This window comes from Gobio gobio (genome assembly GCF_949357685.1).
Source record: "Gobio gobio genome assembly, chromosome: 19".
Classification (NCBI taxonomy): Eukaryota; Metazoa; Chordata; class Actinopteri; order Cypriniformes; family Gobionidae; genus Gobio; species Gobio gobio.
The window spans coordinates 24,634,228-24,662,224 of NC_137112.1; the positions used below are offsets into that span (position 1 = coordinate 24,634,228).

General features: G+C 38.3%; 1 protein-coding gene across 2 annotated transcripts in view; it reads right to left on the reverse strand.

Annotated features, from left to right (window-relative positions):
* Positions 1 to 8,817: 8,817 nt before the first annotated feature.
* Positions 8,818 to 27,997, reverse strand: part of sp2 (sp2 transcription factor) — a 29,151-nt gene continuing 9,971 nt past the window's right edge. For both annotated transcript variants that reach the window (XM_079845101.1, XM_079845102.1), the window contains exons 4-8: positions 23,250 to 23,468; positions 13,361 to 13,646; positions 13,033 to 13,219; positions 10,741 to 10,934; positions 8,818 to 10,653 (exon numbers count right to left, since the gene is read on the reverse strand). In XM_079845101.1, coding sequence (XP_079701227.1) covers positions 10,553 to 10,653; positions 10,741 to 10,934; positions 13,033 to 13,219; positions 13,361 to 13,646; positions 23,250 to 23,468 — 987 coding nt within the window. In that variant the 3' untranslated portion in view covers positions 8,818 to 10,552. The remainder of the gene's footprint in view (positions 10,654 to 10,740; positions 10,935 to 13,032; positions 13,220 to 13,360; positions 13,647 to 23,249; positions 23,469 to 27,997) is intronic.

Genomic DNA, 27,997 nt, shown 5'->3' on the forward strand with positions numbered 1-27,997 from the left:
TATATATATATATATATATATATATATATCCTTATGCTCATCAAGCCTAAATTTATTTAATCAAAAATACAGAAAAAACAGTAGCCTATTATTGTGAAATATTATTACATTATGTTCTTTTTAACTTTTTATTAATCCAACAATCTTGAAAAAAGTATCACAGTTTCCATCATTGACATTAAATCCTCATATTAGAATGATTTCTGAATGATCATGTGACACTTTGCTGAAAATCCAGCTGTGATCACAAAAATAAATTATATTTTAAATTATTTTAAAATAGAAAACCATTATTTTAATATATTTCACAATATTGCTGTTTTTTTATCAAATAAATGCAGGCTTGAAGAACATAAGAGACTTCATAATGCAGCATAATATTCAAAAATGTTAACGTTAATATAATAAAGTCCTTTCACGTAACCATTTCGCCAGCCTACACTTCACATAAAGGCCTGTAGGTGCCGGTGGCACTTGGGTTTTGTTAACTATAGTTTCATGAAATAGTAAACGGTGTATCAATATAGGCTACATAAATACAAGTGAATTTAACACTACTTACCATTAATGCGACTTTTGCTGCTGCATGGTTTTGTGCAGGGATTTGTTTGTTGTCAGTTAAATCCATTTTGTCAGTGATGCAATTAATAAAATGAGACAAACCGCAGGAAATCGTTCCACAAACGTTAGTTCGTCTGTCCATGTCATTTTTAACCGATTTATGAATAAGAACAGAAAATTACCGCTCCACTTCACATCGCCCAATGGAATTTGAACTTGCTTTGCCAGATCACGATTGGTTGGTGTATTATACACTAACAAACGGGCATTGGTGATTGTGTAATACTTTAAAAATATAATATATAGATGTGTAATTAAATCAACACATTAGCTCTGATTATGGATGAAAAAAAAAATATTGGTTTACTTTTTTCCCGTAAGGCCAAACACTCTCTGAAAGGACCATATTTGGCTCGAGAGCCGTTTCCGAGCAGTGGAAAATCAGCTGTCAATCAAAACGCACGCAACCCATAGCAACGCGTTATAGCAACGCCTCAACAGAAATTGTCCGACTTTTGAGCCGTCCATTACTATTGTATACATTGTCATGTTATAATAATCACATTTATTTAGTTTTATTGACCACGATATTATCATTGATATTTGTCTGAGAGGGGCACTTTTGATTCATTTTGAAAAAGGGCAGGGGCTCGAGCACCCAAAGCCCCCCCCTCTGCACGTGCCTGTGTATATGTTTTTATTAGGTAATAGCAGTTTTGTGTCATTGTCCTGGGTAACTCCATTATGGAGACTAAGCAGTTTATAAATAAATATATATATTTGATTATTTAATTTCTTTCTTGACTACTGTTAAATAGACCTACTGTAGCTGAAAAAGAAAGCAGTTTTTGTCATATTGTTTGTAATTTGCATTTTTTGCTTATTTTTTTAAAACAAAGATTAAATAAAAAACTTCTACAGGTATATTGTAATTATAAAATTACATTTAAAAAATATTAAATTACTCGTATCATGAAATAAGATTTTGGTCATCCCAACCTGTTCAGAATAGTGAAAGGTTAGTGAATGTTAACATGATAGATAATAACGTGATTGTTGCAAACATCTCTGTAAGGATGCTCACACTGGCATGTGATTATTATTGCAATTAGAGGAGGGACTGGTCAAAAACCGGGGCTGACCAAGTGAGTTTTTAGTTTAAAAAAATATAAAACATTGAATAATAAGTTCTGTTGTCATATTATTCAATTACTTTTACTAGGTTTTTTTTGGCCGTGGTATCGAGGTATTTAAGTCTGATATCATTTCAAAGTCATAATTTTGGTATTGTGACAACACTACTCCATTATTAAAATTATGAGTGGATGGTGCAGTACTCAACTAACTAACTTGAACTTTAACTTTACAATACACGTCCCTAGGCGAATAGTTCCGCAAGATGCTAAAACTACCGCCTCAAGCCAAGGCGCCAGACGCAAACCAAGGCTAGCCAGTCCCGCAAGACGCTAAGGCTGGAGGGATGAAGTGGCCACCCGTGTCAGCCCGCCAGACGCAAGGCTCCCCTCTTCTCCATGACCTACAAGGGGACCTGAAACACAATTTGAAATTGTATAAATTAGACAAACATATTTCATAAGGTATAAAAATACATCTTGTCATATATGCAGTGGATGAGAATTGACAGAATATGAGAGTTGCAGCAGCTATTGAATGGTATTGAATGGTCTTCTATCTTCATTACTTGGGTACTTACCTATGCCCGTCACCCTTGCCAGGGTACAGGCTGGCAACCACAGATCTCCAGATTCCTCTGTCTTTGGCCTTTCTTTCCAGCTGGTTCTAGGTGTATCCCATCTTGGTCATGTCGACCTCTGGGTCACATTGCCAGGTGTTTTTTGGACGGCAACATCTCCGCTTTCCTTGGGGGTTCCACTTCAATGCCTGCCTGTTGATGTTGGTTGATGGTTTACGAAGAGCGTGCCCCATCCAGGCCCATCTTCTCTTCCTGATTTCTTCCTCAGCAGGGAATTGGTGAGACCTTCCCCAAAGGTCGGTGTTGCTGATGGTGTCGGGCTATCGGATCTGGAGAATTCTTCTGAGACAGCTGTTGAAGGTTTGGATCTTCCTGATGGTCATCTTGCTCATCTAGACTCATTGAGGCTTTGGTTTCAGCTGTAATAAAATAAACCTGGTAGTCCATCCATGGTGGTCACAAACCCCCTAGCATGCACTCCTCACTGCAGGTGTCTGCAGGAACCTGTCTCCGCTGTCCCTGTGCCCTACACTCCTGGTAACTCTACATAAATAAATAAAAAATCATGAATCTAGATGTATCCCTACAATAAAAGCCAAAGCATGACGTTTAACTGTCTAAAGAACTATAAGTGAATCAGATAAGTGTCATGTCATTGGCCACCTGTTGACTGTAACCAGGGATACTGTTCAATGTCTTGAAGGCTAGGGCGGTCTTCCGCCTCTGCACTAAGACACCATCTTATCAAGTGTCTGCACTCTGTTACATAGAACATACTTGTCTCAGTTACACAGAAAACACATCTGATTTGGCATGATTTTTGTCTCCACTTTGTGGTTTCTTGCCTAGAGACAGGTCTTTAGTAAAGCACAGTCTGGTCTTAAAGGTGACTTTTCCAGTTCTGAATGGGTAACCACCGCACAGGATGTTGTACAGAGTCACCCCCACTGACCAAACAGTAGCTGGTCCTGCATGATACTGCCTGTAATGATACCACTCAGGAGGGGGGTAAGTGCAAAGAGGAACAGAAAATAACTTGTGTGAAATGTCTTTCTTTCGCACCTTCAAGTCTCTGTTTTGGTAATCCATGTATGTCCAAGATCATCCGTGTGAGATTCTTCCTTCGACCTGTGGCATTACCAACCTGCAAACTCGGTGTAGGAAGAGTCCTTCAGGAGGTCTCCGCAGCCAAAGTCCAGCTGTTTGATGCCACGCGTCGCCGTGCAGATGAGCAGGTTGTCCGGCTTAACGTCCCGGTGCAGGACTCCACGGCTCTTGCAGTGTTTTGAGAGCACTGAGCAGCTGCACCATCACCTTCTTCGCCAGTCTCTCGTCCAAACGGCCGTTCTCTGCAGAGAAAGTGGAAAGATCTTGACAAGGATCTTGCCGTTCTAATATCAAGATGTATTGAGTGGGATGGTCAAACCACTTCACAAGCTCGATGATGTTGGGACTGGCCGGAGCTGCATTGACCCGCTGCATTAGATGCTGGCCATCCTGCAGTAGAAGAAGAATTCATAAAAAAATACATGCTCCAATATCTCTATTGGTATACGACTGAATGCTGATGTATGCGTGCATGCAGACCAATAAGATGTTAACTTACAGTTTCCAGCTCCACGGTATCCTCTTTATTGGCGTATTTGATTGCCATGTCACTACATGTCACTACATGGATAATAATAATAGGATCATTTATTTTAAATGCTCAGCTGAAAGCTTACTGGCAATCGATCGTATCTGCGGGTCCCAGCATACACAGATCCGAAACTGCCTTGTCCCAGCAAACGGCCCTTTTTGTATGCCTTTTTCGGGCGTCCTGCAACATGTAAGATATCACAACAAAATGTCAATGAGTAATAAAACATGAATAACAAAGAATAGTAAATGAGCAATGTTTCTTTAACCCTATACTGTGTCATATTTGATACACAAATTTCTAAGGCCTCTAAATGATCAACATGACTCAAACTTCGCTGAAAAATCTGTTGTAGCTACACAATATATGTATTCGGTCGTCTGAATGATAGTTTCTACTTTTTTTAGCAAGTAAAAGAGCTGTTGCAGTAATTCTAAAAATACTAGCCTTCAGGTCCTTGTACACGTCTTTTGCTGTGAAACCTGTGCTGATTTATATCAAGACATTTCAGCATTAACTATTCTGGACACATATTAAGCACAAGCCTGACCTTTGCGTCTGCGTTTTGCAGGCCTGTCATAAGAGGTGGAGGGATGTGCTTCCTCTTGCTTTCTCTTCCTCTGAGCCAGGCCTGTGACAAAATTACATATGTTTGTACAAACAATACACACAAACAATAATAGCATAACATTGCTAACACTAGAGCAACAATTAAGAAATAAAACATGTAAACACTCACCCTGTCCTGTCTCTATGCTGTGGGCCATCAAAACAAATATCTAAACTTTCAAAATAAAACTCTCCTTGAATAAATCAATATCTTATCGACTCAACTTCAAAATAAAAAAAATAAAAAATCCTCAAAGAAATAGAGAAATTGGTCAACACAAATTAAAATGAATAAATAAGGAACAAATAATACAACGACATTTTCCAAACTCCTTGAAAAAGCCAATCTCAATGGTAAAATCGCACTCAGTCTCTGCACAGAAAAGTCTCTAGATGTCGCCAAAGTATCGCCGTCAAACCAACAATCAAAAATTGATGAGTTTAAGTTTATATACCTGGAATTCATAACACGCGTTGGCTCTTCATTTTGTGTGTCCTTTGGATGCTGAAGTGGCTTGAGAACTTTGCAAAGCTTTGCGTTATTGCTCACCTGCTCTTTACTCATCTGGTGGCTGTATATTAGTTCATAACTTCCATATTAACTGATATAATGGACCGTTTTCTCAAACTGTGATGACGCGTTTCCACATTTATCAACATGGCAAATATATTTAATCTATTAAGTTTTTCATATTTTCATAAAAAAAAACTTTTAAAACGAATACCTTGGCTTTTAAAAATAATTGGATTAAAAACTTTAAACCATATTTTTTATTTGAAAAACGTGGGGGATTAATTTTTTTTGTTGTTGTTGCAATGTCCTTATATAACTGGTCTAACAAACAAGCATTACTGTACTGTTCACTTTTATACAAACACATAATTTTTCTCCTAGCAACTGTTTTATGTTGAACAATGGTAATATCATTAATAATAAGTCATTGAAGTCAATAAGAAGTCAAATCATGGAGAATTGGGTTCGACACAACATTTTAATTGTAAACCAGCTTATTGAAAAGAATGGGCTATACACATACCCTCATTTTATGTTAAAATATGTTGTTGTTCTTTGTTGTTGGTTTTTTTTGTAAATGAAAAAGAATTTAACAAAGTAATTAAGGCTATTTCCAATGGCATAATAATATTAACCAAATTCACAAATGTAGATATTAATAATACAACTTTACAAAATCCCCAACTTTTTGTAAATGGTCTCTCCTTTTTGATAAATGTTTTAATAACAATTTTATAAGAAATTCCTTTAATGTCGGATCCAGTCCTCCATGTTAATCAAAATGGCTTAAACCTCATTGTATATTTTGGCACAGCATTTGGACATTACCAAGTAAAATAAATAATTATTCATAGATGTTATCCTGTAAATCCATTAGTAGATATATTCATGTTTGGGTTACCAGTGGAGAAGAGCGGAGCAATTGCTTAGGCTGTGGACTGATACAGCACATGTCATTAATGAGTGTTGTAGTACTCAAGACCGGTCTTGAGATGGTCTTAAGACCATTTTTTGAAGGTCTTGGTCTTTTTTCGGTCTCGGCCACATTTGTACTTGGTCTTGCCTCAGACTTAGAGGACTCTGGATTTTGTTTCAAGACCTCAACTGCTGGGTTATAATAAATTGCCAGCGCATTGTCTGATTTATTTATTAACATCATTAATGTAATTGGGTAATTTCATTTGATTGGTAACAGCTCTATATAGTGTCTTATTCTAATTATATTTATTGATTAAAAATAAGTAATTTCTTAGGCTGTAATGTGGATCTTTTTGAATTTAAGGAGTGCTAGTCTGGTCTTGGTCTTGTCTTGGTATCAACACACATTGGTCTTTGTCTCGACTTGGTCTCGGATTAGGTGGTCTTGACTACAACACTATTAAAGAGCATTTCATACTTAGCTCTTGGCATATTCATTATTGCTGGCTAATAGAATTAACCCTAGCATAGTCTTATAAATCAGTCAAGTGACAACAAAAATAAAATAAACTTGTGATTTGTGATTTGATTAAAGAGGCAGGGTCTCAATCCCCCCTGTGCACACCACTGTTGTTAGGGAACCATATTAAAATCACTGTGCGACTACTCAATTCAGTTACTTAAAAATGACTTAATTCCATCATGTTGAAATTATGTGAACCAACTACGTTTGTTTAACTTGATTCATGTGGAACCGATGGACATGATTAAATCATGTAAATCCAACACACCTTTTTTTTAAGTGTGACGACTTTTTGATATTTATTTTATTTTATTTTAAACAACAATTGCATATAGACTTTTGTACAAAACTGTAGACCAAAGAAGCCAAGGAATAATAGCATAGCACCAAAAAATTTAAATAACAGAAATAATGAAAGTAAATAAATGCGCAAGTATACGAAAGTAAAACTAAAAAATATACATAAAGCTAAACAAACTGAGACAAGGAAACAAGCATCAAATACATATAATAGCCATCGTCCTAAAATACACATAAAAACTATAAAAAAAACACCAAAACTAGAGCATATAGTCCAATGTTTAACAACCTGTTTTGGAAATGGAAAATCTAAAATCTGCTGTGTCCATAGCCTGCTTTAATGTAAAAAAAACCCTCTTATTTTTTTCACAATATATGCACTTTTTGCAGCTCTATTCCCAGTCTATCTGAAAGGCTCTGATCGGTTTCTACAAAGCCCCGCTCTAATGGGCCAGCTGACCCAGTGTGATGTGATTGGCCAAACATCTGAAGTGTGTGTCGGAAACGAAACACTCCTTATAATAATCACAGGCTTTGCTTTTGATGGGCACATGGTCACTTCAATAAATAATTATTGTTTATGCACGCAAGCTTTGTTTCCAAATGCCCCAAGTAAAGATATAGTAAATTTTCTATCAAGTAGCACAATTCAGGGCATTCAAGCCTTATTATCAATGCCCCCTGCTCATCTAAACTCCCAGGAGCTTGCCGCAACAGTATTTGCAAACTACTGCTTTTACCTGGGCAGGTTTTTGGTCCAGCTGCTCAAGAAGCTCTTGAGCACCGAATGCGTGCAGTGCAGTCTCATTCCAGGCACTTTGAGTGCAGTATAAATTACAGTGTGAAGAACATGGAATGCCTGTTTGTCGCAACCCAGCTCCAACACAGGCAGAGGCAGTCTTATAGGCCAGCACAGCAGGCTCCTTAACCTGGTTCTGCCACAAGAAAAGAGGCATCCCATGCTCGCTTTAGACCTCATCGTCTAAAACAAGTGGCTCATTGACACACTCAAAACGGGCTACCGTCGTAGATATTCCATTAGTTTTGTGGATTGGTAAGTTTTATCAGGGCACAAAGAAATATAGAGCTGAGTATAATCAGTTAAAGTGAAAACTAACTCCATGCTTCCCAAAGGGTAGCAAGTATATGGTGAAAGCAAGGGTCTAAGTACTGAGCTTTGTGGTACTCCATGTTGAATTTGGGATCGATATGACAGCTCTTTACTGCTGCAAATTAGAAACAGATTTACATTTTCTAATACAGATTAGAAAGTATGATTTGAACCATGCCAATTCCATTTTCAAGTGTATTCAAAAGAAAGTTGTGGTCGATAGTATCAAATGTAGCACTAAGATACAATAAAACTAATCTACATCTATACAACCACAATCAGATGATAAGAGCAAATCATTTGTAACTCTAATGAGAGAAGTCTGAGAAAGACAGAGAAGTCTGATCTAAAGAGAGCAACGTCAACCAAAAGCTTGTTTTCATTAAATAATATCAATAAAATACTGCATACTTATATTAATTAACCTATAGTTACATGTTGTGAAAAAACATCTGGGAATTAAAAAAGAAAAAAAAAAGAATAAACTTCATAAATGTAATTGAAAATAATTCAGTTCATTCATATACATCCATAATAGATCATTTTGTTCCTTATAAATATTTTAATATTCCATAATTATCCATTTTGTTTGTATACATGACTCAAAGGCCTCTAGTGAAAAAAATCTGTAAATTCCATTATATCTGTGGAAGGCTGCAAAACAAAAGAAAAATTTGTGTTGTGCAAAATGGTGACCAATTATAAACCCATTATTATTTGAATTAAGAGCTACTCTGCACTCGTAAAATGTACTGTTAACAAATTTAAGTGTTTATAACATGCTTTACCCATAGTTTAACTGCGGTAACTTGATTCAGTCACATTTATCTCTTAAATCTAAATGGACCATAAGCTTTGCCCTTGTTTACACAGTTATGAGGATGATGTCAATGAGATTTCATTCAAAAACAGAAACGCAGAGTGTTTTGTGTTATGCTTTATTAGGTGAGTGGGAGAGGTGGTCTGACTGTAGAAAAAGATAGCAAGTTCTCTGGTCTAAGCTCCTCAATACAAGTTATACAAACAAGTTTATCTACCGATATTCAAAGCCAGGGCTCTTAAATGTGGGGTTTATCAAGGATCGATAAAGAACTTTTTATTCTTTCAAATCAAACGTAGGTACATAAACCAAATAATTTAATTATCCACTCAGTGAAAACCCTGAATTTGGTCAGTGCACATAAATTGGCATTTCTCAACACTTTATAAGTTAGACAAAAAAATAAAGCAGGTCTACAAATGCAGTTCCTTGGAAAAAGACAAACCTCTTTAAATATGGGGTGCTGCAGACTAAGGCAACTTTTAGTCAATAAAAAGGGTAATCTATTAGTCTTACATATTATAGGAATGAAACTATACAATGTTTTTATCCTTCTCATTTACACTGTACACAGTCCACATCTTTCAGGTTTGGCAACAACAGCCAATACACATTTATGTAACAATTATCCTACATTTTATACCCAAATAGAGCAGTATGAACTCAGACACTATACAAACATACATGAGCACAGATTTTGTTTCCCCTCTTAAGGCCTCCTTTAGAGAGCTTGGACAAAAACTTAGATGAACTTAAATGGAATGACTGAATTTAACGAACCATTAAATCCAGTAGCCGCTTTACACGTACCTTGAATGAAATAAAAACATTTAAATTGGTATAATGTAACCACAAATACATTTTCATCACGTTTGTGAGAAATTTCTTCTTGCTTTACATCAGAACATAAACATGACTTATCTACATTTTCTGAATGGACATTTAACAAAGACACAATCTGCATACGTTCAATTCCATTTATGTTTTTTTTTTTTTTTTTAAATAAATTATTCCTTATTTGATATGATCAAGATTTAAACGTGTAGCAAATCCCAAGATATTTACCCTCCTATTTATCTCCTTTATACACATGACATGATTGTCTAACCATGGAGAAGTATGTAAAAGCCAAAATATTTTTTTTTTCCAAACCTCCACTAATATTAAAACCAATCAACTAGTTATACAAAGTTTCACGCTTCCGTTTAAAAATTCTAAAGCAGACATTAAAAAAAAAATTCATTTAACAAATGAAAATAATTTAACTGGGTCAAAGAGTTTGTCCAAACCACGTTCGTATTCAAATTTGCCATAGTATGTACAAATGTATGTTTGTATGTATGAAAACAAACATTTACACAATAAAAGCCAGGAGACACTGTCCATTAGCTGCTACAATTCATTGTGAGGGGCATGATATAGCTAAAACAACCAAAACATACACGTGAAAAACTGTAAATGAGGGGGAAAGGAAAAAAGTAACTGCTTTTCTTCTTTTATTGGCTGGAGTGTCTGTTGGTGCTGAGACAGACGTCCTCTCCGCTCCGTACAACAGAGGAATCAACCAAGACACAATTGGCACCCTTGTTCTTCGTAAATCTCAGGTGAGGGCCGCACTTTACGGCCTGCCAGCCTTCCCTTGACAATGAGGGTGAGTAAAAAAAGTGGACAGCGGAGTGCAGTCTACCCTGAAACAGCTGGTACAAACAGGTGACATTCCAGGGCCAAGTCGTACACGTGAAGGGGGGGTTGACCTCTGTTTCTTCCCAGCCTTCAAGCCCCGGGAAGAGCGGTTTTCTTTTTAATCCCCCCAAAGTTCCTGAAACCCTGTGAAAGATGAAGTTCACAGGCTCTTTGTGTTGATGTGTGTCTTGTAATGCTTTGTGAGGTGGTCACTCCGCATGAAACGTTTCTGACACTTATTGCACTCAAAACGTTTGTCTCCTAAAAACAGAAGAAAAAAATGAAGAGAATTTACACAATGAAGCAACATATTTGTATTTTGTGCGTGTGTGTTTGGAGGTTGCTTACCTGTGTGTGTCCTGGCGTGTCGCTGCAGCTCGTCGCTGCGTGTGAAACGTTTTCCACAGAAGACCCAGCTGCACACAAAGGGTCTCTCTCCCGTGTGCAGTCGGACATGCGCACGTAGCAGGGAAGTCTTTCGAAAGGTCTTTTCACAGCCTGCTATGTGGCAGATGTGTTTTCTTTTCCCCACCTCTCCTGGCCTGGTGCACATAAACCAAATATGGGCAGCCACAATAAGTATTTCCTTTCATAACAGCCATTGATTATAAAATGGTAATCAGAAGTGTGCCATTGAGAAACTTGATCATTGTGAAATCTGCATCACAGTTATATCCAAATGGTAATTAACCTAAATGGAACAGAACCAAAACCAGTTTACCGATGAATTTTTTTACATTTAAGCAGATCTACCGTTTGGGTTCAGTTTTCATTAGGAAAGCAATCTAGGTTTGGGCGTAGGGCTGTGCGATATGACGATATATATATAGAATGTACGAAATAAAAAGTAAAGTTTTATATTATGCTCTATCGTTTATTTCGTGGTGTCAGAAAATACATTGTTTACGGCAATACTTTTTCATAATTTGGATGCACCACGACGATGCAGGCAGACACATGAATAACAGCAGCGAGTAAAGGGAAGACAGAATCGGGTTGCTCCGAGCAGGAGTCTGTGTTTGTGTGTCACAATCATAGACTGTAAACCCATAGGTTTCTGAAGAGCGTTTCTGAACCCTAAAGTGCGGCCGTTGCCATCTTGGCAAACCGTCATCGTGTGTCACTCCCGGATAACTGAAAATGAGCAAAGAGGGGCTAACAGGTGGAATGGGTGGAGCTGACAGACAGCAGACAAATGGCTAGTAGTGACAGCAGCAGCAATCCACCTGTCACTCAAGTGACCACGCCCTTAAATTATGCAAAACTTTAAGGCTTAATATAATTTAAATGAATGAGTTATACAAAAAATTCACCCCCCCCACAGTTGTCATGAAGGGCAAAATTAGGTGTACAGACCAAAACGACAATTTGTACCAGGCTTTAAACAGGTTTTTCAGCTTGGTCACAATGCATCAGCGCAGTAGCTCAATATAATGATACACATCTGATGGTCTAAAATCGCTTGAATGTCCAAATTGGCAAGCTTAAGTAAGTGTACTGTTGGAGTAACTGAATAACTCCGGGATGTTGGTTTATTTCGGGTCAGAGGGAGAGTCAGACACGTCAAAAAAGTGAATAACTTTAGAAATTTGTGGATTAGTGCTTACTAGAGATGCGAACTGTGCAGTCCAATTTGGTGAACCGGTTCAAAAGAACAATTTGTTCGCGAAACGGTAATCACAGGACAAATCAAACATTATCCTTCCTGTGCGTGTGTGGAAACAACGCAAATGTATTGAAATGTGTCTGTACATGAATGCAGTGTGCGCTCACTGAACGACTATTTTTATATCGATTAATCTATCGACTAATTTATCACAATAATTTTCAACAATTTTACTTAAAAACATTTAATTTAACTTGCAATGTTGGCCTTCAGTAGTGTACTATAAAAAAAGTATAAATGTAAACAAACTCTTGACAAAATGTAAAACTAAGAGTAAAAATGTAAAAAGGTACAAATTTGTAAAAAAAAAAAAAAAAAAACGATTATCAGCAAATACTTTATAGATTAGTGTTGTCACGATACCAAAATTATGACTTCGATACGATACCAAACTAAAATACCTCAATACCGATACTGAATCGATGCCATGGCAAAAAACTGTAAAGTAATTGAATAATATGACAGAACTTACTATTCAGTGTTTTAGGGTTAAAAAACCCTAAAAACTCACTTGGCCGGCATGTTCCTGCCCTGCTTCACACAGAATATTAGGTCCGGCCCTTTAAGACCTGCACGGACCAAATTCATTGTAACAGCCGTGATTAATTTCTCACTCAGCTCTGTGTACGTTCACTAAAGACTGCTGTCACACATCGACGCAAATTAAGAAATACTGCTCTTATTAGAGTGCTGTCATTTTTAAAGTACTAAAAATATCATTCATGTTTATTTTGTGCTGTAACTAGTATTGAAGTGGAAGAGATGCTCAATTCGATTTGCTTAATTTGAGGCGGCCACAGCGATCGGTCTAGAGTGCCAGAAATGTTATTTATTGGTTGAATTTGTAATAAAATGGACAGAATTTGAAATCCGAGACTTTGTTTCAAATTAAAAGTAACAAAGCACAAAGCTTATTGCGATTTATTAGATTGCAGATCTTTTTTTAATGTCTTTACAAATAAATGCTCTGCTACCTCTTTTCTGCGTCTTTGCAGTTTGGACAGGTGCAGGCCATACGCCGTTTTTTCTCTCCTGGCTGACTCTGCAGTTCCAGTGCGAGTGTCTGTGTCTGCTCCATCTGCATGGTGTGCGTTTGTGTCTGCACACCGCCCAACTGCAGACCTGCGCCTGGAACCGTCTGCACTGTGAGATGCTGCTGGCCTGAAAGACACGAACGCATCAATCAAAATGCATCTCAAGTTAACATCATTCAAAATGTCTTTGCATGAGTTGAGTAACAAGTCAATAATAATTAAACCCGGCCTTTTGCATTTGTTTGTCAAAAGGCAGCACTCAACTCACCCCCAGCGTTGGTGATCGTTACAGGAACACCCTGCACCTGGACACCGTTAATATTGATGGTCTGCACAGCCTGAGCAGCAGAAGCTAGCTGGGCTGCATTCAGGGTTATCAGACCTCCTCCAGCCGGGGCAATTTTAGGCAGAGTCCTTTCTTTCCGTGTCCCTGTTTGAGCCTTTTTAGTGAGCATTGCAGAAGTGGGGCTGCTGGTGGGTGTTGTTGGCGTAGTAACAGTGGTCTCCTGTAGCTGTACAGCCTGCCATTCACCTGAGGCTGTTTTAATCAGCACCTGGAACAGCAGATCACATGCATTAGATAACTAACGATTTCTTTCGATTGTTTGCAAATGGAAATGAAATGAACACATTAGGCTTTGTTCACACTGCAAGCCTTAGTGCTAAATTCTGATTTATTGCTCAGATTCAATTTTTGTATAGCTGTTCACATTGTTGTTTTAAATGTTGCATTGTTGTTCTACAATGCAAGTAAATCACTCGCATATGCAAATAAATCTTCACTCTGGGTGACTAAATATCTATCATTATCCACTGGCTAATAAATGCTTAGATTTTACTCGCCAGTGCGTGTCTAAGAGGCTAAGAATAAGTTGAGCATATATATATATATATATATATATATATATATATATATATATATATATATATATATATATATATATATATATACAGTGGGGATACACTGCAGATTTTGCAGGTTTTCCTACTTACAAAGCATGTAGAGGTCTGTAATTTTTATCATAGGTACTCTTCAACTGTGAGAGACAGAATCTAAAACAAAAATCCAGAAAATCACAAAAGCATAATAATTTATGATTTTTATAATACATTTGCATTTTATTGCATGACATAAGTATTTGATCACCTACCTACCAGTAAAAATTCCGGCTCTCACAGACCTGTTAGTTTTTCTTTAAAGGGGTCATAGAATGCCATTTTTGTACAAGTTAATATGATTCTTTAGTGTCTAAATGAAAAGTTTGTAATATACTTTAATTAAAAATTCTCATTAGTATTGTAAGAAAACACTAATTTTACCTGGTCAAAACCAGCTCTGTTTTCAGCAAGTCATTTCAGTTTATGTGACTTTAAATGATAATGAGCTTTGCTCACCCCACCCCTCTGCTCTGTGGGGCGTTCGGTTCGACCCGACACAACACCACAACACACGTGGAGTGTTGCCTTGACAACAGTTGAGGGTATATTTTCGAGAAATAATGGCAACGGGAGTCTCTGAGGACACATCTGAGCAACCTTATCATTTTGAACCGGAGTCGGACCAGGAACAAGATGACGAACCCAACGAAGTTCGAACAGGACGTTTCTGAATGGTTGGTTAACGTCATGTCACTTTGATCTATCTTTGTACTGGCAGAGTAGCGTAGTTGCTATGTGTTTACTGATGTATATGTTAGTTCATTGACAGATTGATGTTATGTTATAAGATTTTTTTTTGACATTACTTCTTAATCAGTAACAGACACCGTTTTAAACCATGTACAAAAGTAAGCTTAGTGTAGTGTTACCACGTTAACTTTATCACCCGAGTACACAGTTTGTAATAACAACCATAACGCGTTGTTCATTATAAACGTGGGATTATGAATTATATTGAGAACGTCATACATAGAGAGCATGCCGTAATGCAACTTACCCTGTAAACTTTAGACTCATTTATCGTGAAGCGTGCAAGCGATTTGCAAAGATTAATATAAAGGTTAATAAAACGTTACACTCACTTCTTCCTGAGGTGCAGCAGGAACACGATCCTTTTTTCAAGAGCAGCTTATTAGCAAAACCTGATTTATACTGACCCTCGTTTATAAAGCAGTCTGCTGAGAAATGATTCGCACAAACATTGACGTTGATCGGGGGGAATATTCCCTTCTAAAACAAAACTCAGCAGCCACTGGGTCTTCAGCGGTTCGGATTTAGGAACATCAAAATGACTGCTGTGTTCATTATTACACCCAACAACACAACACCACAATCGCTTAGACGCCATTCTGCTCCAGAGTATCAACAATGGCGGACTGATGACAGCTCGCTCAGGGCGGGTCTGTGTTGAAACGCTGCTGTCAATCAACAATCGTAGGAGGGGCGTACACCGTGTAACGTCACACAGTCAGACGGCTCGATTTGAGACAGGGGAAAACATGTAAGGAGATTAAAAAAAACACTGGATGTATTTTTATCATTATAGGATGGTTGTGTACAGGCACTGCCAACACACATTTCTGTATAATCAACTTGTAAAAGTGCATGTACCATTATATGACCCCTTTAAGAAACCCTCCTGCTCTCCACTCATTCAGCACCTGTTTGAACTCGTTACCTTTATAAAAGACACCTGTCCACACACTCAATCAAACAGACTCCAACCTCTTCACAATGGCCAAGACCAGAGAGCTGTGTAAGGACATCAGGGATAAAATTGTAGACCTGCACAAGGCTGGGATGGGCTACAGGAAAATAGGCAAGCAGCTTGGTGAAAAGGCAACAACGGTTCTAGCGCAATAATTAGAAAATGGAAGAAGTTCAAGATGACGGTCAATCTCCCTCAGTCTGGGGCACCATGCAAGATCTCACCTCGTGGGGCATCAATGATCATGAGGAAGGTGAGGGATCAGCCCAGAACTACACGGCAGGACCTGGTGAATGACCTGAAGAGAGCTGGGACCACAGTCTCAAACAAAACCATTAGTAACACACTACGCCGTCATGGATTAAAATCCTGCAGCGCACGCAAGGTCCCCCTGCTCAATCCAGCGTATGTCCAGGCCCGTCTGAAGTTTGCCAATGACCATCTGGATGAACCAGAGGAGGAATGGGAGAAGGTCATGTGGTCTGATGAGACAAAAATAGAGCTTTTTGGTCTAAACTCCACTCGCCGTGTTTGGAGGAAGAAGAAGGATGAGTACAACCCCAAGAACACCATCCCAACCGTGAAGCATGGAGGTGGAAACATCATTCTTTGGGGATGCTTTTCTGCAAAGAGGACAGGACGACTGCACCGTATTTAGGAGAGGATGGATGGGGCCATGTATCACGAGATCTTGGCCAACAACCTCCTTCCCTCAGTAAGAGCATTGAAGATGGGTCGTGGCTGGGTCTTCCAGCATGTCAACGACCCGAAACACACAGCCAGGGCAACCAAGGAGTGGCTCCGTAAGAAGCATCTCAAGGTCCTGGAGTGGCCTAGCCAATCTCCAGACCTGAACCCAATAGAAAATCTTTGAAGGGAGCTGGAAGTCCATATTGCCCAGCGACAGCCCGGAAACCTGAAGGATCTGGAGAAGGTCTGTATGGAGGAGTGGGCCGAAATCCCTGCTGCAGTGTGTGAAAACCTGGTCAAGAACTACAGGAAACGTTTGATCTCTGTAATTGCAAACAAAGCTTTCTGTAGCAAATATTAAGTTCTGCTTTTCTGATGTATCAAATTCTTATGTCATGCAATAAAATGCAAATTGATTACTTAAAAATCATACAATGTGATTTTCTGGTAGGGCTGTGCAATTAATCGAATTTCGATTTCGATTTTGCCTCCCAACGATCACCAAAATAGTACAATCGAGAAAAAACGATTATTTTGCCTTGCGTTCTGAATGAAACGCGCATGCGCTCATCCGCCCCTCCCGAAGCCACAAACTTTCTCAGATCGGGAGTCTCGTGTGCATATCATCCGCTGGAATTTAAAACTCGGTGCGAGTAAAGATGGCAGAAGGAGGGCAGTTACAGCAGCGTTTGGTGAGCAAAAAAAGGCAAAACCAACTCCGTTGTCTGGGAACAGTTTGGCTTCGAGGAATCAGACGACGAGCAGAAACATGCTACGTGCAAGATTTGCTACATGGTAGTGGCTGCAACGCAAGGGAACATCACGAATTTGTTTAACCACTTGAAAATTAAACAGAGTGACCTATGACAATCTAATGAAGAAACAAAAACTGACGAGAGCAGGGGTGCCGTGTAAACGTCCTTTTTCCCCTCATATTTTTCAAATAATTCTCTCTTTGTAAACTTTGTTCAATGCATGCGAGTGCTGCCATATTTTCGAATATGACCAGTCGTTTTCACCGTCGTCACCCGGGTTTAATGCCAGAAGACGCGAATGAGAAGCCGCGCGCGCTGTGAGAGAATGTATCTCTGTGCGCTCATCCGAGAGCGCGCACACGTCTCACAGCGCGCAGATATTGAGTTCTCTTTCAAGTCTTGCTCTTGAACGGACAAACTCACACAAAACGTATGTCAACATGTCCATCTTGATGAGTATCCTAGCAGACATAGTCTGAATATGCCTTAAGTGAACTTTATACAGTCGATAAAGACGACGCATATCCGATCCGGATTGAATAGCTTTTGTAAGTTTAATAGGATTCATCTTTAATTTATGCACTCAAATTTGCAATGTTATTTTACATTGGATACATTTCTGTACCTGAAAACTAATGTTAGACGTACCTGAAAAGCATATCTAGCCGAACCATATTGTTGATCTTATTTATTTGTGATTATCATTTTTACGTGAATACTTTTATACTTTGATTTGAATATATGTTATATTATTTATTTTAATAGTTCAAAAAGTACAACAAATGTTACAATTTCAATTGAATTGTTGAAAGGTGTATTTTTAATAAATACAACACATTCCCAAAGTCATGTGAAATAATCGTGTTACATAATCGTGATTTCAATATTGACCAAAATAATCGTGATTATGATTTTTTCCATAATCGAGCAGCCCTATTTTCTGGATTTTTGTTTTAGATTCCGTCACAGTTGAAGAGTACCTATGATAAAAATCAAAGACTTCTACATGCTTTGTACGTGGGCAAACCTGCAAAATTGTCAGTGTATCAGTGGCGGCGCTTTAAATAGCTGCGGCTCGGAGGCTTGCTCCAAAAACATTTCGTTGCATTGTACTTGTACATGTGTAATGACAATAAACTTGAATCTAATCTAATCTAAATACTTGTTCTCCCCACTGTATTTTAACTCGCTGAACACTCAGAGAAACAGTGTTTCTCTGTCAAGCGATCTGTCTATTTCAGTTCAGCTCAATGGATGCGCACATACCTGTCTCTGATGTACCGTAAACTCTAGTGTGAAGGCGCACAACTCGCCGCCGCTTTGAGAGAGCGCTGCGTTTCTCTCTCACACACATACGCACACACAAAGAGAGAGAGTCTTACATACCACGCAGAATCGACGCGCTACATGTAAACCATATTCTTTGTTGTATTTTCCTGTCAAAACAACAACAATGTGAGTTCATTTGGAATTATTTAGCTTTTAAGAACATAGATATGTTTTTCCGGTAGTGGGCGGGACTAATGCGCAAACGGCAATCTCATTGGCTGGCACTCATATTATCTTTACTGTTTTGATTTCAGCAAATCAGTTTGAGCAACGCTGACAACGTGATTAACATTTATAATATGAAACCAGCAGCTCATCAGTCTTTAGTACATTAGTAGTAGTAGTGATCTATTACTATTATATATTTTTTTAACAGAAACACTGAATGACCAACAATATCTGAAGCACCACCGCCAGTCCTAAGTTCAGTTAAAATATAAAATATGCATTCATACATGTGTGTGTATATGTATAGGGCTGTATGTGTGTGTACTGTGTATAATTATTATGTATATATAAATACACACACAATAATATATTTAAGAAATGTTTTTATATAATGTATTTATTTTATGTAATACATATACATATTTAGGAAATATTGGCATGTATATATAATGTATATATTTCTATAATTTATATTATATAGAAATATAAAAAACATTTCTTAAAGCTGCAGTCCGTAAGTTTTGCCTCTGTGTCGCCATCTCTGTAGTGATGTTACGTATGACACTGAAGCGTCGATGCGCGTATCGCGCATGCGACACATTTTGTAGTGAAGCTCCGTATCGGGGTGTGTATTGGTTTCCTAGAGTCACGTGATCGATGACAAATGAAGCCTCACTTTCTGTCCAATCACGTGCGCGTTTCACTTTGCGTGTCAGAAGCTTCGAACCCCCAGATCTTACTTAACAAGTCCTTGTTGCCTCAGTCTGGTTGATGGTTTTGTGAGGAGAGTGCTGTACTTTGAAAGTTAAACAATATTACATTTAGATAAAATTTATTCGTCACTATTTATTATTTTTTGTTTGTTGGAGTTGTGTCTTTGTATTTTGGTAAAATATTTGCCTTACTGTCATTACTGTTACACAAGCACTATCACTGCCTAGTGTCATAAGCACATTTAATTACAGATGATCCTATCACACAATGTCCTTATTTTGTGTGTGTGTGTGTGTGTGTGTGGAGAGAGAGAGAGAGAGTAGGCTTACATTACATCTTATTGAATCATATAAGCTCATATTATATTTTATTGACACACTTTAATGGGTAAATTAATTTATTTACTGGACACATTAAACACAAACATATAAAGCTTTTATTTGTACACATAGCATTGAAACGATGGAGTGTGTTGTGGTTGCTTCATCTGACAGAGCTTCTTCCACAGACTTCTGCCTGCTTTATTTTAAATAAGCACCAGATGGCGCTGTTCTTGACACTCTCGAAGCTTTGAATCTTTTCCCGAAACAGTCAGGGTAAAGCCTCACTGCTTCATGAGGCTTCATTTCCACATCCCTACATCTCTGTTTGAAACCTGCAATTGCAGTTATTTGCGGATTTATCATCTGTACGCGAGGTGTGCGTTGGCACGGCACCTCAGCGCGGATTAATCTAATGTTTTGAGGAGTATGTGCAGTTTTGCTGTCAGACACCGCACCGGTGTGTGTACTTCAGAATCACAGATTCTACATCTTGGAGTATAACCTAAATAAGAATTTTCACCGGAAAATGTCTTCTGAACAAGTAATTAACATGTCTGCGCCACTTTTGGGAACAAAACATTAGAATAAATCACGCTACCAACAGTGATTAAATCTAAATGATCGCACATCAGGGTTCCTACACAATTTATTTCAAAATTCCATACTTTTCCAGACTCAAATTTTTCTAACCATATTTAACTTGTTCTGATAAATTGTTTTAAAATTCAACTGCTAACAAGTATGTTACATTCTAAAGATTTAGTATTGGCGTTTTTGCCTTTTATTAGGATAGGAAAGTAGCTAGACAGGATGTAAGGTGGAAGAGAGTGAGGGGGGCGGATTGGGAAAAGTCCATGAGACAGGACTCGAATTCGGGTCTCCCGAAGCACAACAACACTACATGGTGACGCACTTACCCACAATGCTATCGGCGCCGACAATGACAGTCGTCATTAGTCTTTAAACACCTCAGATGCAAAGTTATTCGCTGTCATATAACATCAAACCGTGCAAATTATTATTATTGTTATACTTTGTTCTCAAATTGCTAATGTTAACAGCATTAGCATTGCGTGACTATGTGTGTTTAGTAGGGGTGTAACGATTCGTTTTAACAACGATTCGATTCGTATCACGATTTGAGGTTGTCGATACGATTCAAGGACGATACTGGTTAATTTAGAACGATACGATCCGAAACGATTCAGTGACTTGAAATCGATTCAGTAACTTTTTAGCCAAAAATTGTGTGACTGAAATAAATATCTGGATACTGGTCAGTGCAGGTGAAGTTTTCTAGATTCCTGTTGTTTCTTGTAAGGGAATCCGGTATCAATTAATTATGGATATAAACAAACAAGTAAACAACAATTAATAGCAAATGCATTCAAATTTTATTTGAATAAAGTGCAACCAACAGTTTAGGTTGAATTAACAGGAAGTTAACCTTTTCTGCTCTCATTTTCAATATTCAATACATTTTCAATAAAAGCACAGTAAGTGCAACCAACATTTCAACAGTAGGTTAACCTGCTACTTCTGCTTTTGTTTTCCAACATAAAAATATTACAATATTAATATCAAAAATAAAGTGCAACTAACTTCTCTTCAGGTTTAATTAATAGTAGGTTTACCTGCTACTTTTGCTGTTGTGTTTCAACATTAAAATAATATAAATACAATATTAATATCAAAAATAAAGTGCAACCAACATTTCTTCAGGTTGAATAAACTGGCTGAACCTGCTACCACTCTCAGTTTAATAAACAAACAATATTTAACAAAAGATAAAATGTAACCAACTACTCTTCAATGACTCTACAGATTTTTTTCCCAAAAATATCAACATGATCTGACCGCAGAACACTTCTTTGTGCGTTCATTATGTCGCCAGCAGTACTAAAAACTCGCTCTGCTGGCACACTGGTGCCAGGAATGCACAGGTAACAAGCAAGGGTTGAAAGGACAGGTAGCTCTTTCTCCTGGTGGCTTGATAATATCGCTCGTTGGCTTCTCCTCTGCCATCCGCCATGCTATGTTTTGTTTTCTTAGCGCTGCTGCTGGTGCGTGCGTTGCGATGATGTCACAGATAGGCAGACTGAATCGAGTAACGTTTGACGCCTTTATCATTAAAAGTGCTAAGAAAAAACATCCTTATAAAGTCTGACGTGCTTAAATCCAATGCGTTATTTCCTATTATTAAATCGATACATCGATGTAGTAGATGAATCGTTACACCCCTAGTGTTTAGTTACCTGTAGACTTCAATTTCTGTACAGTCTAATCTTTTGCTTTTGACTACAGGTGAATCTCCAGTTGTCACTGATGATGTCATTTGGGCCTTTCTGGATTACAATCCGCCATCAAAATGATACGTTTAATTACTCCAGCTGCTGTGAGAAAAGGCTATAAATGATCCGCTGGAGAACATGTGGTCCACTCCTCACGTGCGTTACTACTACTAGCCGGAATCTTTCTTTATGTATACAGACGTGACGTAATGACACGCAGACATATTTGAATTTCCCACGGAAATCCACCATACCACTCTAATTACAACACATTATTACAAGCTTACCGTTGTGAATCAAGCTAAGGTAAGGAGATTTGAATACTGGCTTGTTGTGGATCATTTTTAACCAGAAAAAGTTACAGACTGCAGCCTTAAATATATACATGCATGTGTGTGTATTTATACACACATAATAATTATACACAGTACACACACATATATTACGTAAACACAAACTTTTATTTTGGATGCGGTTAACTGTTATTAATCGATTTGACAGCACTAATATAAATAAAATAGTATATCAGTCTGGCGAGTAAACTAGAAAATTTACTAGCCAATGGCGATTATATTGCCAAGGTGTGCGTAGTAGAGGGTTGCATTACGTGTTTATTTCTTGTGTGATCTGCCGCGGAAGCCAGCAAATTTATGCAAAGGCCATATTAAAACCAAAGACTAGGATGTGAAATTTTTTTCTAGGAACTAGAACTAGGAACACTACATTTTTCAACTAAACATCGAAATAAATCTAATTAATAAACTAAATTAACCATTTAAACTAAATTACTGATCTGATTATTGATCTAAAGCCCACACTGTCACTGAATGATAATTGAAATGAACTGATGACATCAGCGTTTTTTCCAGAATGGCTATACAGCTGGATAAAATTATGCTGTATTATTTTCCTGTTTAACACTGTAAAGCTGCTTTGAAACAATCTACATTGTTAAAAGCGCTATATAAATAAAGTTGACTTGACTTGAAAAAAGAGAGCAGAGTTTTTAATCATTTATGAGGTTTTGCTTGTAAATAGAGCGGTCACTGCAATAGTTATGAGCTCTGACACATCACTGTCCTTCACTGACTACCTTTCGCAACTGTCTTGATAACTTTGGGTATGTTAAATCTTTAATAACACAGAATAGCACACATTTACCTGCAGTCTGAACATAGCCTTAGATTCACAGCCCTTGTTTAAACTTGATTATTAACAGTAAAGAGTTTTTTTGACGTACCTGTGTGGGTTCTTGCGGGGACATCTGCACACTGGGCGTGACTGTCTGTCTCTGCGGTACAGGAGGAAGTGTGGCAGAGGCTGCCTGTACCACTTTTAGAGCCTGCGAGGGGATCTGGACGACCTGCTGATCGGATTTCTGCTGAACCAACTGCACCTGCTGCAACATGGCAGGCTGACTCCCCCCTGGACTCTGCACGATCAGGAGATTATTTCCTGCCTGTTACAGGTAGACATTATTAGAAACAGACACAATCCACAAAAACAATTCCTACCTACTTAAAGGGAGAATTTTATTTAAAAAAAAAGGAAAAAACAAACAACAAGCATACTTTCCTCCAAATTCTGGACTTTTTTAATTGCCATTTTTAATACCATTATTCTCATTAGATTTTCATGATTGAAATCAGGGCTATTAACTTAAATTATTAACAATATTTTTCATAAAGCTGATATAAAGTTAAATATAAATTGGATAAAAATGAAAGTCTAAATCTAAAATACAAATGTTACCTTGGCATCTACCTGAAACAAGTTTAGGTTGAAGAATAACAAATTATTAACTGAAAATACAAACTAAAGTTGAATTAAAACTAAAACTGAAATAAAAATAAATTCTCTAAATAGTGAAATAAATGGAAAATACATACAAAGTACTAACAATTTCTTATAATTTACAAAATAAAAATATTATTATAGTAGTATATAAATAACAATAAAATAAGTCGTTTTAAATTGAATTATTAATAATTATTCAAGATTAGGGCTGCACGATTAATCGAACCGCAATCACGAGTTGGCTTATGTGCGATTATGAAAGCACAAAGGCTGCGATTTTAATGAAATAAATAAATGCCCAGCGTGTTAGTGAAAAGCGACTTAGTAGTACGATCAGTAGTAAACGCTGCTCCGTCTGAAAGCACTGCGAGTTTGAGTCGCTTATTATAACGTGCGTTTGAAAAAGCAACATCTTTACAAACTAGTTATGTGAAGTGTTCATAAACCTGTTGTCCAACAAAATACGTTTAATAACATGTTTTAGCTCACTTCATATCGTCAGTCGAGTGTTTGTGAGTTGATGTGGCTTCTTATCACAGAATGCACCACCAGTTCCTCCACCAGTTACTTTCAGGTGAAACCTGAGCTCACATTCTCCCTCTCATCTCTCCTCTGCTCTGTCATCCTCCCTTCCCTCATCCACACAACTCTCTCTATGGATATTAACACTGCAACTGACACTTTATGCTCAACTTTAACTTCTTGTCTAGACAATATTTGCCCCCTTCCTGTTAGGCCAGCACAAGCTACTCCCTCTAACCCTTGGTTATCTGATGTTATTTGTGAACACCGGACGATACTCAAGACAGCAGAGAGAAAATGGTGTAAATCTAACCACCCATCTGATCTAGGTACGTATCAGTCCCTGCTCTCATCCTTCTTGGATGAAGTACATGCAGCTAAATCTTTTTATTTCCAAAACAAGATCAACAGCGCCTCAAACTCACGCACACTTTTCAGAACATTTAACTCTCTCCTCTGTCCTCCCCCACCACCTCCCTATCTCGAGACGATTTTGCCCAATTCTTCACAAACAAAACAACAACTATCAGCAGTCAGTTCTCACCCACGCGCACTGTAGGGGTGGTGAAAAAAATCGATTATCGATTAATCGCGAGTATGTTATGGACGAGTATGAATCGATATTTAAATTTTCAAAAATCAATTTTTTTATTTATCTAAACCTGACACTACCACCGTGCGTGTGTGTGTGTGTGTTCATTAGATGAATGTAAATCTGTCGTTAATGCTGAGATGATTCTGAGGGAACACTCTAGAAATCCTCCCGCCTCGCCTCCTCTGGAGCTCAGGCACATTAGCATTAGCGCGTTAGCACGGCTCAGATTCGCGCACAAACACAGAATAAACGCCTTCAATCCGCAGATTTATGAGCGCGTCAGATGACATTCGCGGGAATAAAGGCGATCCTGAGGACGCGATGAGCGGATCACACACACACACACACACACACACAGCCGGACTGATGCTGGAAACTAGGGATGGGCATTTTTGTCCATTTCTCATTTCGATCATCGATAGGTCTCAAAAACGAGTACTCGAGTAATTGGGGGCGGGGCATGTGCAGGGGGCGGGGCATGTCCGTTATTGAGATAATGAAAACGGTTATGAAAATGGTTGTTGACAAATACAAACGTGACATGAAAACAGGTATATGAAAACATGAACATATAAAACAAAAAATAACTGCTTGATTATGATGCATAAATGTCTTTGAAAAAGAAACATCTTTATAAAAGGACTCAAATAACCAAGTCAGTAATATCGAGCATTGCCTTTGAGCTGAAACTGTGGAATAACACCACCCTGCAGAGCTTGCTAGCTGGTTAATAAACTCAACCAAACGTACCCTATATCAATGTTAATATGAAGATTATTATGAACCTATTACGACATATATCAACACAAAAGGACGTGAATGCGCACGTGAACTTCAGCGTGCTAGATTTTACAGGCGAAGGGTTTGAAACGGAACATTTTGAATGCGCTCGAACCCTTAACAACGCTGATACACGGACAACGAAAGCACACAGAAACAACATTTTATTAAAATCCTGTTCTCATTATAATGCTTTGACAGATTGACTCTGCACATCATGCACTTAATTGTATTATGATCGAAGCGTTTACAGACATCACTGCGCGTTTTCAAACTCATAACGAAAAACAACTTTAAATAAACTAGGTCTAGGCCTACTGTTAAAAAAAATACGAGAACAGTATAGCACTGCTGCATTACTAATGTCAATGATTCTGAGAAAGAAATAGCCTATCTGAAAAGAATATCTGTCTCTAAACCATGTCGAGCTCGAGCATTAATGCATTTGAGCTGAAACTGAAGAGAATGAACAGCCGGTATAACGGCAGCGCTTTTCTATCTTATTAAGCTCAACCAAACGCGTTTTATATTAGATTAATCAGATAAACAACATAAAGGTAATCTTCTGCATCTGCAGAAAAGGACGCGAATGCGCACATGAACTTCACACGCTAGTCTGAGTGTTCTCGCTAGTTTCTCTGAGGATAAGCTGATAAATGGGGAACTGAGCACAGATCATTTAGCAGCATTTTCCACGGTGTTCTCATTATAATGCTATGACAGATTGGCGCTGCACATCTTGCACTAAACATTTAATGATCAGTGATTCCAGACATCACTGCAGTGCACGCCTCTTCACTTTATTTCGCCGCGGTCATGAGGCGTGCTGTATAACGACAACCAATCAGACCTCCGGTACCGCGCAAAACGACGCAATAACCAATAAAAAAAGAGACAAATATTTTTTTTTTCAGGGCGATCATCGTTCTCATGATCGATGATCGCTGTCACGTTCGAGTACTCGATTACTCGACCACTGTTGCCCATCCCTACTGGAAACACAAACAACGCCACACTAAAGCAGCACAGATGTCTGATAACGGGATGTGTATACCGGACAGGCCCGTCTGATCTCCCCGGGCTCGAGTCCCGCGCTCCGCCGCTCCACCGTTGCACCGACCCGCGGCTCCCGCTCACGGAACCGAACGGGCCTCGACACTCCTCCGACACGAACCCGTTTTTCTTCTGTCGTTTTTTCCCCTTTTGTCTTTCTCACATCAGGAAACGAACGAGAGGAGCTCGAGCGGTCCACGCGCGCACCGCATCCATCACTAACACTCTTGACATTTTGTCACTGTGTTCTACAGTACAGTATATAAGCTGAAGCTACAGTAAGTTGTTCAAAAATGTTCATTTTGTCTTCTTAATGATTAAATTGGACAATTTTCTTCTAGTAAGACAAGGTGTTTAGGTGGAGAAAAAACTTCTTCTTTACCTTGACATGTTTCGACTGCAACCTGCAGTCTTCCTCCACCTGAACACGTTGTCTTTCTAGAAGAAAATTGTCCAATTTCTACAGTATGTTGGTTCTGATCTACTTCCTAAAGGAAATAAGCCTTTCATTTATTTGTTATTGTTTAGTTCAACGTGATGAGTCACAACACAATGTGATGTATTCATTTCTGTGTAACTACACGACACTACACGACAAGTGCTTTGAGTTGTTGTTACTCAATAAAAGAGTTAAGTAATTCAGTAGTTGACTTTTTTTTATACTGCAATCACTTTGTAGTGTATTTTCGTTTACTGTTGTGAAATGGAAAATCAATAATCGCTAATAATCGAAAATCGACTGTAATCGAATCGGGACTTCAATAATCGTAATCAAATCGAATCGGGAAATCAGACAGATTAACCACCCCTAGCGCACTGTGGATTTTAGATCAGCCACATCCACAACCAAACATCCTCGCTCTTCATTTTCTACACTCACTGAGACGTATCTAAACTTCTCTCCAGCCATCCTACCACCTGTCCTCTCGATCCCATTCCCTCACACCTCCTTCAAGCCATCTCTCCTAGACTCCTACCAGCACTCACACACATCATCAACACATCTCTCTGCACCGGCATTTTCCCTACCACATTCAAGCAGGATCGGGTAAGTCCACTGCTTAAGAAACCCACATTAAACTCATCACTCATAGATAACTACAGACCTGTTTCTCTCCTACCATTCATAGCGAAAACTCTTGAACGAGTTGTTTTCAACCAGGTCACAGAATAATCAGCTGGACATCAACCAATCAGGTTTCAAAAGGGGCCACTCCACAGAGACTGCACTACTGTCGGTC